This window comes from Bufo bufo, chromosome 10 (genome assembly GCF_905171765.1).
Source record: "Bufo bufo chromosome 10, aBufBuf1.1, whole genome shotgun sequence".
NCBI classification, from domain to species: Eukaryota; Metazoa; Chordata; class Amphibia; order Anura; family Bufonidae; genus Bufo; species Bufo bufo.
Genome location: NC_053398.1, coordinates 145330296 through 145344061, shown reverse-complemented (window position 1 = coordinate 145344061; position 13766 = coordinate 145330296). Strand labels below are relative to the sequence as shown.

Here is a 13766-nt window from a genome sequence, read left to right as displayed (position 1 = left end):
GACATGTTGTACAAAGGATCATGTAGGACAGGCTTCATCAAGTGATGGCTTACATCCATGTGTTTGTATATGGTTGGACACACACGTTTCTATTCTCACCTCATCTACTGAAGGTAGAAAGCCGCTCTGCAGAACATTCTTCTCATTGGTGTAGGGTTCTCCAGAGACTTGGAGGTCATAGTGTGGGATCCCCACATCTGTCTTCAGCTCCTCCTCCCGGTTTTCCTGTCCATCCTTCTCTGGCCCTGTGAGTCCTCCTGTCTCCTCTTCAGTGGCTCTCAGCCTGTCAAGCCGCTCCTTCTCCGCTTTCTCTTTCTCCGCCTTCTCCCGCTCCAGCTTCTCTTGCCGCTCTCGGTCTTTACGATACCTCTTACCAGAGGGTACCTGCCGCTCGGGGGCCTGGTCCTCACCTTCTTGCTGTCCTTCTTCTGCAGTGGACAGTGGAACTAGGACTCCCTGCACACGGTCCCAGAAGATCAGGATGTGCAGGATCTCCTTCTGTGAGGACTCGTAGGTCTTGAACTTCTGAATCAGCTGCTTCTCACTCTCACTAACAGAGTCTGTGTCTTCCTGGACACTCACATGCTGCAGAGGTTTTTTTCTTCTACCTTCATCACAATCATACTGCGCAGAGTCTGATCGGTTGAGAGAAATCTTCCTCTCAGTTCCCGAGTCCAATCGTTGTTCTGACTTCACAGCAAGCAGAGCTGGGGCCTGAAAAGAAATGACAGACAGATGGACGGATGGATATTCAGTCTACTGTGACAGCACACATTACAACGGAACAAAAAGTGCAGCAGAAATGAGCACCCAAGAATGTCTTTGGTGTGGTAGTGGCAGCAGTGTATGGGGCAGCGGAGGGCACAGTGTATGGGGCAGTGGAGGGCACAGTGTATGGGGCAGTGGAGGGCACATTGTATGGGGCAGTGGAGGGCACAGTGCATGGGGCAGTGTATGCAGCAGCGAAGGCAGTGTAGGGCACAGTGTACAGCAGAAGGGAATAGTGTATGGGGCAGTGGAGGGCACAGTGTATAGGGTAGCGGAAGCAATGGAGGGCATAGTGTCTGGGGCAGTGGAGGGCACAGTGTATGGGGCAGTGGAGGGCACAGTGTCTGGGGCAGCGGAGGGCACAGTGTATGTGGCAGTAGAAGGAACAGTGTATGGAGCAGGAAAGGCAGTGGAGGGCAGGCACAGTGTATGGGGCAGTAGAAGGCACAGGGTATAGGGCAGCAAAGACAGTGGAGGGCACAGTGTACAGGGCAGTGGAGGGCACAGTGTATGGTGCAGTGAAGGGCACAGTGTGTGGGACATTGGAGCACACAGTGTACGGGGAAGCAGAGGCAGTAGACAGCACAATGTATGGGGAAGTGGACGGCACAGTGTAAAATGGGGGGGCGGTACAAGACATGGTGTTTGGGGCAGCAGTGGAGGGGGCAGTGTTTGGGAAAGGGGAGGGAGTAGTGGAGGAGCAGTGTTTGGGGCAGAAGAGGGGGTAGTGTTTGAGATAGCAGAGGGGACAGTGGAGGGGCAGTGTTTGGGACAGCGGAGGGGGCAGTTGACGGGACAGTGTTTGGAGCAGTTGAGGAAGCAGTTGAGTGTTTGGAGCAGCGGAGGGGGCCGTTTACGGGACATTGTTTGGGGCAGCGGCGGGGGCAGTTAATGGGACAATGTTTGGGGCAGTGGAGGGGGCAGTTGACAAAAAAGTGTTTGGGGCAGCAAAAGGGCAGTTGACGTGGTAGTGTTTGGGGCAGTGGAGGGAGCGGTTGACCAGACAGTGTTTGGAGTAGCGGAGGGGGCAGTGTTTGGGGCAGTGGAGGGAGCAGAGGAGGGGGTGGTTGACCAGACAGTGTTTGGACTAGCGGCGGGGGCAGTGTTTGGGGCAGTGTACCTGTTTGTTCCCCATTTGACTCTTCTTCCCATCAGAATCGCGGCTCTTTCCTCTCTTGGACTTCCTCTTCAGCTCCTCTTCCTCTCTTTGCTTTAGCAGCTCTTCCTGCAGCTTTCGCTCTTGCTCCTCTCTGGCCAGCCTTTCTTCCTGCTCTCTGCACCCCAAAAGAGAAACAGAGAGGCATTCAGTACCTATATTTATACACCGGGGGGGGGGGGGGGGGGGGGGGAATATTGATTGGGGTAAGAGATGAGACCTTTTCTTCCGCTCCTTTATGGCCCTGAGACGCAGTCCATCAATACGAGCTTTCTCCTCCGCCGGTAACTGATCGTACTCGTCCTCGTCCATCTCCTCCATACTGGCCTTCTCCTGGGCCTGGATCTGCAGCTGCTCCTGTTCTGTATTAAACAGAGAAAAACATGAGATCCACCAACTCCAGCCCTCAGCTCCAAATGCGGAGACCCCTTATAAATGACAGGGAGATCCCCGAGAAATAACAAGGAGAGCCCTAATAAATTACAGGGAGATCCCCGAGAAATAACACGGAGAGCCCTAATAAATGACAGGGAGATCCCCGAGAAATAACAAGGAGACCCCTTATAAATGACAGGGAGACCCCTGAGAAATAACATGGAGACCCCTAATAAATTACAGGGAGACCCCCGAGAAATAACAAGGAGAGCCCTAATAAATGACAGGGAGACCCCTGAGAAATAACATGGAGACCCCTAATAAATTACAGGGAGACCCCCGAGAAATAACATAGAGCCTAATAAATAACAGGGAGACCCCCAGGAAATAACACGGAGACCCTAATAAATGACAGGGAGACCCCCTAGAAATAGGATGGTAACCCCATTACCTTCCTGGTGCCTCCGGGCATGGTCTTGCGCTCTCATTGAGGCGTAGTCCTGTTGCAGGTTGATAAGATATATGTGCTTGCGATTGTTCAGAGCCTTCAGGACGATGAGGAGAGCGGAGGACATGCTCCGGGCAAACAACGTATCAAGGCCGTCAAACACAGCGCCGCGGAAACAGTCACTTAACTGGGAGGTAAGCAGAGGACAAGGTGAAATATAGAGACTGAAACAGGAATGTTATACCGCCGTATACAGTGACCCGGATGTTTATACTATGTGTAATGTACAGGCATCACTCAGAGGTCAGTGCACGGGCGTCACTCAGAGGTCAGTGCACGGGCGTCACTCAGAGGTCAGTGCACGGGCGTCACTCAGAGGTCAGTGCACGGGCGTCACTCAGAGGTCAGTGCACGGGCGTCACTCACGGGTCATGCACGGGCGTCACTCAGGGGTCAGTGTACAGATGTCATTTAGAGGTCAGTAGACAGGCAACATTCAATAGTATGGGCATCACTGAGAGGTCAGTGTACGGACATCACTCAGAGGTCAGTGTATGGATGTCACTCAGAGGTCAGTGCACGGGCGCCACTCAGAGGTCAGTGCACGGATGTCACTCAATGGTCAGTGCACGGGCGTCACTCAGAGGTCAGTGCACGGGCGCCACTCAGAGGTCAGTGTACGGATGTCACTCAATGGTCAGTGTACAGGCGTCACTCAGTGATCAGTGAATGGGTGTCACTCAGAGGTCAGTGTACAGGCGTCACTCAGAGGTCAGTGCACGGGCGTCACTGTCGGTGGGTAATAATTCAATTAAGAATTATTAATTATGGTCATAAAAATACAACATCACTCAGAGGTCAGTGTACAGGGGTCACTCAGAGGTCAGTGCACAGGCGTCACTCAGAGGTCAGTGCACGGGCGTCACTCAGAGGTCAGTGCACAGGCGTCACTCAGACGTCAGTGTATGGATGTCACTCAGAGGTCAGTGTACGGATGTCACTCAGAGGTCAGTGTACTGGGGTCACTCAGAGGTCAGTGTACAGGCGTCACTCAGAGGTCAGTGTACGGGCGTCACTCAGGGGTCAGTGTACAGGCGTCACTCAGAGGTCAGTGCACAGGCGTCACTCAGACGTCAGTGTATGGATGTCACTCAGAGGTCAGTGTACGGATGTCACTCAGAGGTCAGTGTACTGGGGTCACTCAGAGGTCAGTGTACAGGCGTCACTCAGAGGTCAGTGTACGGGCGTCACTCAGGGGTCAGTGTACAGGCGTCACTCAGGGGTCAGTGTACGGGCGTCACTCAGGGGTCAGTGCACGGGCGTCACTCAGTGATCAGTGAATGGGTGTCACTCAGAGGTCAGTGTACGGGCGTCACTCAGAGATCAGTGCACAGGCGTCACTCAGACGTCAGTGTATGGATGTCACTCAGAGGTCAGTGTACGGATGTCACTCAGAGGTCAGTGCATGGGCGTCACTCAGAGGTCAGTGTACTGGGGTCACTCAGAGGTCAGTGTACAGGCGTCACTCAGGGGTCAGTGTACGGGCGTCACTCAATGATCAGTGTATGGATGTCACTCAGAGGTCAGTGTACGGGCGTCACTCAGAGGTCAGTGTACGGATGTCACTCAGAGATCAGTGTACGGGTGTCACTCAATGGTCAGTGCACGGGTGTCACTCAGAGGTCAGTGTATGGATGTCACTCAGAGGTCAGTGTATGGATGTCACTCAGAGTACAGTGCATGGGCGTCACTCAGAGGTCAGTGTACTGGGGTCACTCAGAGGTCAGTGTACAGGCGTCACTCAGGGGTCAGTGTACGGGCGTCACTCAATGATCAGTGTATGGACGTCACTCAGAGGTCAGTGTACGGGCGTCACTCAGAGATCAGTGTACGGGCGTCACTCAGAGATCAGTGTACGGATGTCACTCAGAGGTCAGTGTACGGGTGTCACTCAGAGATCAGTGTACGGATGTCACTCAGAGGTCAGTGTATGGATGTCACTCAGAGGTCAGTGTATGGATGTCACTCAGAGGTCAGTGCATGGGCGTCACTCAGAGGTCAGTGTATGGATGTCACTCAGAGATCAGTGTACGGATGTCACTCAGAGGTCAGTGTATGGATGTCACTCAGAGGTCAGTGTATGGATGTCACTCAGAGGTCAGTGTACGGGCGTCACTCAGAGGTCAGTGCACGGGCGTCACTCAGAGGTCAGTGCACGGGCGCCACTCAGAGGTCAGTGTATGGATGTCACTCAATGGTCAGTGTACAGGCGTCACTCAGAGGCAGACATCACTGTACCTGGAGCCGGTCACACAGGATTTCCAGCAGCAGGTCTTCTGGCAGCACACAGCTCATCAGCCCATGGTCTCCGCCGACACTTGCACTCACACTCAGACGTCGCTGTGCTGGCCCCGGGATAGGTGAGCTGCCAGACTGCAGGAAAACAGATACATGATATACCAGAGTTAAAATCTTAAATGGAAATTTGTGGGACTCTTCATGTGTATGGGTGGTGGTCGGCGGTGAGACGGCCGATTACCTGTGAGGCCGCCTGATCAGACAGGTGCTGCTGCTTGACTCCTGGGATTTGCTGAGACTCTGATTTTCCCTTTGCTGCCAGCAAACTTCCTCGATTTCCCCGGGAAATAACAGAGTGAGGAGCGACTCTGGACTCTGCAGCTTGTCCTCCCTCCGCTGTGTGTCTGGCGAGCGCTTCCACACTTAATGCAGGCTGAGCGCCGGAGGAATCAACCGACTGGGAGGCTGTAGGGCACAATCCACCATGTCACCTCGTCCCCGACACAAACATCAACTGACAGACTGCACCTATATAATACCAGTATAGACTGGCACACTGCACCTATATACCAGTATAGACCGACACACTGCACCTATATAATACCAGTATAGACTGACACACTGCACCTATATAATACCAGTATAGACTGGCACACTGCACCTATATAATACCAGTATAGACCGACACACTGCACCTATATACCAGTATAGACTGACACACTGAACCTATATAGTACCAGTATAGACTGACACACTGAACCCATATAATACCAGTATAGACCGACACACTGAACCTATATAATACCAGTATAGACTGGCACACTGCACCTATATAATACCAGTATAGACTGACACACTGAACCCATATAATACCAGTATAGACTGACACACTGAACCCATATAATACCAGTATAGACTGACACACTGAACCCATATAATACCAGTATAGACTGACACACTGCACCTATATAATACAGTATAGACTGACACACTGCACCCATATAATACCAGTATAGACTGACACACTGCACCTATAATACCAGTATAGACTGACACACTGCACCTATATAATACCAGTATAGACTGACATACTGCACCTATATAATACCAGTATAGACGGACACATTGCACCTATATAATACCAGTATAGACTGACAGACTGCACCTATATAATACCAGTATAGACTGGCACACTGCACCTATATAATACCAGTATAGACTGACACACTGCACCTATAATACCAGTATAGACTGACACACTGCACCTATATAATACCAGTATAGACTGACACACTGCACCTATAATACCAGTATAGACTGACACACTGCACCTATAATACCAGTATAGACTGACACACTGCACCTATAATACCAGTATAGACTGACACACTGCACCTATATAATACCAGTATAGACTGACACACTGCACCTATATAATACCAGTATAGACTGACACACTGCACCTATATAGTACCAGTATAGACTGGCACACTGCACCTATATAATACAGTATAGACTGACACACTGCACCCATATAATACCAGTATAGACTGACACACCGCACCTATAATACCAGTATAGACTGACACACTGCACCTATATAATACCAGTATAGACTGACATACTGCACCTATATAATACCAGTATAGACGGACACATTGCACCTATATAATACCAGTATAGACTGACAGACTGCACCTATATAATACCAGTATAGACGGACACACTGCACCTATATAATACCAGTATAGACTGACACACTGCACCTATATAGTACCAGTATAGACTGGCACACTGCACCTATATAATACAGTATAGACTGACACACTGCACCCATATAATACCAGTATAGACTGACACACTGCACCTATAATACCAGTATAGACTGACACACTGCACCTATATAATACCAGTATAGACTGACATACTGCACCTATATAATACCAGTATAGACGGACACACTGCACCTATATAATACCAGTATAGACTGACACACTGCACCTATATAATACCAGTATAGACTGGCACACTGCACCTATATAATACCAGTATAGACTGACACACTGCACCTATAATACCAGTATAGACTGACACACTGCACCTATATAATACCAGTATAGACTGACACACTGCACCTATAATACCAGTATAGACTGACACACTGCACCTATAATACCAGTATAGACTGACACACTGCACCTATAATACCAGTATAGACTGACACACTGCACCTATAATACCAGTATAGACTGACACACTGAACCTATATAATACCAGTATAGACTGACACACTGCACCTATATAGTACCAGTATAGACTGGCACACTGCACCTATATAATACAGTATAGACTGACACACTGCACCCATATAATACCAGTATAGACTGACACACCGCACCTATAATACCAGTATAGACTGACACACTGCACCTATATAATACCAGTATAGACTGACATACTGCACCTATATAATACCAGTATAGACGGACACATTGCACCTATATAATACCAGTATAGACTGACAGACTGCACCTATATAATACCAGTATAGACTGACACACTGCACCTATATAGTACCAGTATAGACTGGCACACTGCACCTATATAATACAGTATAGACTGACACACTGCACCCATATAATACCAGTATAGACTGACACACTGCACCTATATAATACCAGTATAGACTGACATACTGCACCTATATAATACCAGTATAGACGGACACACTGCACCTATATAATACCAGTATAGACTGACACACTGCACCTATATAATACCAGTATAGACTGGCACACTGCACCTATATAATACCAGTATAGACTGACACACTGCACCTATAATACCAGTATAGACTGACACACTGCACCTATATAATACCAGTATAGACTGACACACTGCACCTATATAATACCAGTATAGACTGACACACTGCACCTATATAATACCAGTATAGACTGGCACACTGCACCTATATAATACCAGTATAGACTGGCACACTGCACCTATATAATACCAGTATAGACTGACACACTGCACCTATAATACCAGTATAGACTGACACACTGCACCTATATAATACCAGTATAGACTGACACACTGCACCTATATAATACCAGTATTGACTGACACACTGCACCTACAGTCATGTGAAAAAATTAGGACACCCTTTGAAAGCATGTGGTTTTTTGTAACATTTTTAATAAATGGTTATTTCATCTCCGTTTCAACAATACAGAGAGATTAAAGTAATCCAACTAAACAAAGAAAACTGAAGAAAAGTCTTTTCAAGATCTTCTGTAAATGTCATTCTACAAAAATGCCTATTCTAACTGAGGAAAAAGATAGGACACCCTCACATGTATTCCCTCTTAAATTGGCTCAGATCTCACACAGGTATATCACACCAGGTGCACATAATTAGTAGATCGTTACTCTGCATGTTGAATGAGGCTTGCCCTATTTAAACCTCAGACATTTAGTTTGGTGTGCTCCTGACTGTTGAAGTGAGAGTGAGCACCATGGTGAGAGCAAAAGAGCTGTCAGAGGACTTCAGAAAAAAGATTGTAGCAGCCTATGAGTCTGGGAAGGGATTTAAAAAGATCTCAAAAGATTTTGAAATCTGCCATTCCACTGTCCGGAAGATAGTCTACAAGTGGAGGGCTTTCAAAACAACTGCCAACATGCCCAGGACTGGTCGCCCCAGCAAGTTCACCCCAAGAGCAGACCGCAAGATGCTAAAAGAGGTCTCCAAAAACCCTAAAGTGTCATCTCGAGAACTACAGCAGGCTCTGGCTACTGTTGATGTAGCAGTACATGCCTCTACAATCAGAAAGAGACTGTACAAGTTTAACTTGCATGGGAGGTGTGCAAGGAGGAAACCTTTGCTTTCCAAGAGAAACATCGAGGCCAGACTGACATTTGCCAGCGATAAAGTTGACAAAGACCAGGACTTCTGGAATAATGTTCTTTGGACAGATGAGTCCAAAATTGAATTATTTGGACACAACAGCAGAGGACATGTTTGGCGTAAACCAAACACAGCATTCCAAGAAAAGAACCTCATACCAACTGTGAAGCATGGAGGTGGAAGTGTCATGGTTTGGGGCTGCTTTGCTGCAGCAGGACCTGGTCAGCTCACCATCATAGAATCCACGATGAATTCTACTGTGTATCAGAAGGTGCTTGAAGAACATGTGAGACCATCAGTTAGAAAATTAAAGCTGAAGCGGAACTGGACCATGCAACATGACAATGACCCAAAACATACTAGTAAATCAACCAAAGATTGGCTGAAAAAGAAGAAATGGAGAGTCCTGGAATGGCCAAGTCAAAGTCCAGATTTGAATCCCATTGAGATGCTGTGGGGTGACTTGAAAAGGGCTGTACGTGCAAGAAACCCCTCAAACATCTCACAGCTGAAAAAGTTCTGCATTGAGGAGTGGGGTAAAATTTCCTCAGACCGATGTCGAAGACTGGTAGATGGCTACAAGAACCGTCTCACTGCAGTTATTTCAGCCAAAGGAGGTAACACTCGCTATTAGGGGCAAGGGTGTCCTATCTTTTTCCTCAGTTAGAATAGGCATTTTTGTAGAATGACATTTACAGAAGATCTTGAAAAAACTTTTCTTCAGTTTTCTTTGTTTAGTCGGATTACTTTAATCTCTCTGTATTGTTGAAACGGAGATGAAATAACCATTTATTAAAAATGTTACAAAAAACCACATGCTTTCAAAGGGTGTCCTAATTTTTTCACAAGACTGTATATAATACCAGTATAGACTGACATACTGCACCTATATAATACCAGTATAGACGGACACATTGCACCTATATAATACCAGTATAGACTGACAGACTGCACCTATATAATACCAGTATAGACTGACACACTGCACCTATATAATACCAGTATAGACTGACACACTGCACCTATATAGTACCAGTATAGACTGGCACACTGCACCTATATAATACCAGTATAGACTGACACACTGCACCTATAATACCAGTATAGACTGACACACTGCACCTATAATACCAGTATAGACTGACACACTGCACCTATATAATACCAGTATAGACTGACATACTGCACCTATATAATACCAGTATAGACGGACACATTGCACCTATATAATACCAGTATAGACTGACAGACTGCACCTATATAATACCAGTATAGACTGACAGACTGCACCTATATAATACCAGTATAGACTGACACTGCACCTATATAATACCAGTATAGACTGACAGACTGCACCTATATAATACCAGTATAGACTGACAGACTGCACCTATATAATACCAGTATAGACTGACACACTGCACCTATATAATACCAGTATAGACTGACACACTGCACCTATATACTACCGGTATAGACTGACACACTGCACCTATATACTACTATTATAGACTGCCACACTGCACCTATATACCAGTATAGACTGACACACTGCACCTATATACCAGTATAGACTGACACACTGCACCTATATAGTACCTGTATAGACTGACACACTGCATCTATATACCAGTATAGACTGACACACTGCACCTATATATCAGTATAGACTGACACACTGCACCTATATAATACCAGTATAGACTGACACACTGCATCTATATACCAGTATAGACTGACACACTGCACCTATATAGTACCTGTATAGACTGACACACTGCACCTATATAATACCAGTATATACTGACACACTGCACCTATAATACCAGTATAGACTGACACACTGCATCTATATACCAGTATAGACTGACACACTGCACCTATATAATATCAGTATAGACTGACACACTGCATCTATATACCAGTATAGACTGACACACTGCACCTATATACCAGTATAGACTGCTACACTGCTTCTATACAATACCACTATAGACTGACACACTGAACTAATATACCAGTATAGACTGACAAACTGATCCTACAGTATATAATACCAGTATAGGCTGACACACTGCACCTATATAATACCAGTATAGACGGACACTGCACCTATATAATACCAGTATAGACTGACACACTGCACCTATATAATACCAGTATAGACTGACACTGCACCTATATAATACCAGTATAGACTTACACACTGCACCTATATAATACCAGTATAGACTGAAAGTATGACATGTTCCAGTCATATATACCCCCTTGGTTGGACAAATGGTGCCCCGTGTGGCTCACCTGCCTCCTCGGGCTCACGCAGGACCTGATTGAGCGCAGCCTTGGCACACAGCTGTCTTGCTTTCTGACCAGCATGGCTGCTCCCATCAGAGATGGCTTCCAGGACCACGGCATCAATGGACAGACAGGCCGCGCTGTAATGCTGTGCCAATGCCACGGCCGCAGAGCTCTTGCCTAAAGTAAGGGAGCACAAGGGTGTCACTTCAGGCGGTGGTCCTAGAGTAGACCCCCTCCGCACCACAATCACTGCATTACTGCTACTCCTTGTAGACACATCCTCTCACCAGTAAGGGGAGCTCCATGTACAATGATAGCAATGCCACGACGGTTCCTCGCTGCTTGGCCCTCACTGCTGGTGTCAATGCCCATATGGCGGGCAACAGCTGCGGACACGGGGTTGTATTCTAGTTCGCCCACAACCTTGTTGGTACTGGCGTTGTTGCAGACCTTTTCACCTGCACAAAAACCATGTCAGAGACATTGCAGGAATCATTCTCTGCAGAATCACACCTGATCGCTCTGCCCTGCTCATCACCTGGCACTGCGCCCTCTGCAGCTTCTCCAGGAGAGGATCGGCCCTCTCCATAGCTCATGGTGGACGGGATGCGCTGGGCTGGTGGAAGCTCCGCTCTCTCATCCCTATCTGCCACCAGCTCCTTCTCTGCCTCCTCAGCGGCACCTAAAATGAACACAGGATAAGTGTAGTGACAACATGGCATCCCTAGTGACATCATAGTATGCAGAAGGCATTGCCCTGTGGTGAGTGAAATTTCTCAGGTATACATGGCACCAGGTGCTGGGTACATACCCTGTGAGCTGTGGGCACTGCCCTGTGGTGTGTGGTCTTATCACAGATATATGGCACCAGGTGCTGGGTACATACCCTGTGAGCTGTGGCCACTGCCCTGTGGTGTGTGGTCTTGTCAGGGATACATGGCACCAGGTGCTGGGTACATACCCTGTGAGCTGTGTGGTACTGCCCTATGGTGAGTGATATTTTCAGGGATACATGGCACTAGGTGCTGGGTACATACCCTGTGAGCTGTGTGGTACTGCCCTATGGTGAGTGATATTGTCAGGGATACATGGCACCAGGTGCTGGGTACATACCCTGTGAGCTGTGGGCACTGCCCTGTGGTGTGTGGTCCTTTGACAGATATATGGCACCAAGTGCTGGGTACATACCCTGTGAGCTGTGTGGTACTGCCCTGTGGTGAGTGATATTGTCAGGGATACATGGCACCAGGTGCTGGGTACATACCCTGTGAGCTGTGGGCACTGCCCTGTGGTGTGTGGTCCTATGACAGATATATGGCACCAAGTGCTGGGTACATACCCTGTGAGCTGTGTGGTACTGCCCTGTGGTGAGTGATATTGTCAGGGATACATGGCACCAGGTGCTGGGTACATACCCTGTGAGCTGTGGGCACTGCCCTGTGGTGTGTGGTCTTATCACAGATATATTGCACCAGGTGCTGGGTACATACCCTGTGAGCTGTGGGCACTGCTCTGTGGTGTGTGGTCTTGTCAGGGATACATGGCACCGGGTGCTGGGTACATACCCTGTGAGCTGTGTGGTACTGCCCTATGGTGAGTGATATTGTCAGGGATACACGGCACCAGGTGCTGGGTACATACCCTGTGAGCTGTGTGGTACTGCCCTGTGGTGAGTGATATTGTCAGGGATACATGGCACCAGGTGCTGGGTACATACCCTGTGAGCTGTGTGGCACTGCCCTGTGGTGTGTGGTCTTGTCAGGGATACACGGCACCAGGCGCTGGGTACATACCCTGTGAGCTGTGGGCACTGCCCTGTGGTGTGTGGTCTTATGACAGATATATGGCACCAGGTGCTGGGTACATACCCTGTGAGCTGTGTGGCACTGCCCTGTGACGTGTGGTCTTGCTGGGCATACACGGCACTGGGTGCTGCTGGTACATACAGCACTCACCTGCCATTGTGCCCGATGTCCTACGCCCCCTCTCCTGCTCCTCCTGCAGCCGCCTCTTCTCCTCATAGTACTCCAGGATTTCCGGGGGCAGCCTTTCACCTGTCTGGCGGGGTGGGAGCAGCAGCATGTTCTGGGCATCGTAGCCCTTCAGCATCCGCAGAATCTGCACAGACACACAGAGTGATCCAGCAGCAGAGCCCAGACATCGGCAGCAGGATGAGCAGACAACGAGGCCTCACCTTCTCCTCCTCCACGTACTGTTGGTCCATCTCCAGGGAGTAGAACTCAATGGGAAAGCTGCAGGGATTCTTCACCACAACCTCCACATCATCACCGGGGCTGAAGGGCAGGATGGGGCCCAGCTCCAAGACACTGGGGGAGAATTCTAGCCGTGGCTCCAAGCCCTGGCCTTGTACTAGCACCATGACTCGCTGGCTGCTCTGAGCGACCTGCAGGACCAGGCGCTGGCTGTACAGCTTCTACGGGGAGAGGAATGGAACCCGTTTCTTTATTCCCAAGCCAACAATCCAGAACCCCCAGGTTACATGCCGCACTCCT

At 48.4% G+C, this 13766-nt stretch overlaps 1 protein-coding gene across 1 annotated transcript in view; it reads right to left on the bottom strand.

Moving 5' to 3' along the window:
* The window catches only part of HYDIN (HYDIN axonemal central pair apparatus protein), a 114312-nt gene that overhangs the window by 35710 nt on the left and 64836 nt on the right, over positions 1 to 13766 (bottom strand). Inside the window, exons 36-46 of the mRNA XM_040410017.1 lie at positions 13448 to 13687; positions 13209 to 13371; positions 11792 to 11935; positions 11541 to 11711; positions 11257 to 11430; positions 5287 to 5510; positions 5046 to 5180; positions 2751 to 2934; positions 2145 to 2286; positions 1889 to 2042; positions 100 to 714 (exon numbers count right to left, since the gene is read on the bottom strand). Coding sequence (XP_040265951.1) covers positions 100 to 714; positions 1889 to 2042; positions 2145 to 2286; positions 2751 to 2934; positions 5046 to 5180; positions 5287 to 5510; positions 11257 to 11430; positions 11541 to 11711; positions 11792 to 11935; positions 13209 to 13371; positions 13448 to 13687 — 2346 coding nt within the window. The remainder of the gene's footprint in view (positions 1 to 99; positions 715 to 1888; positions 2043 to 2144; positions 2287 to 2750; positions 2935 to 5045; positions 5181 to 5286; positions 5511 to 11256; positions 11431 to 11540; positions 11712 to 11791; positions 11936 to 13208; positions 13372 to 13447; positions 13688 to 13766) is intronic.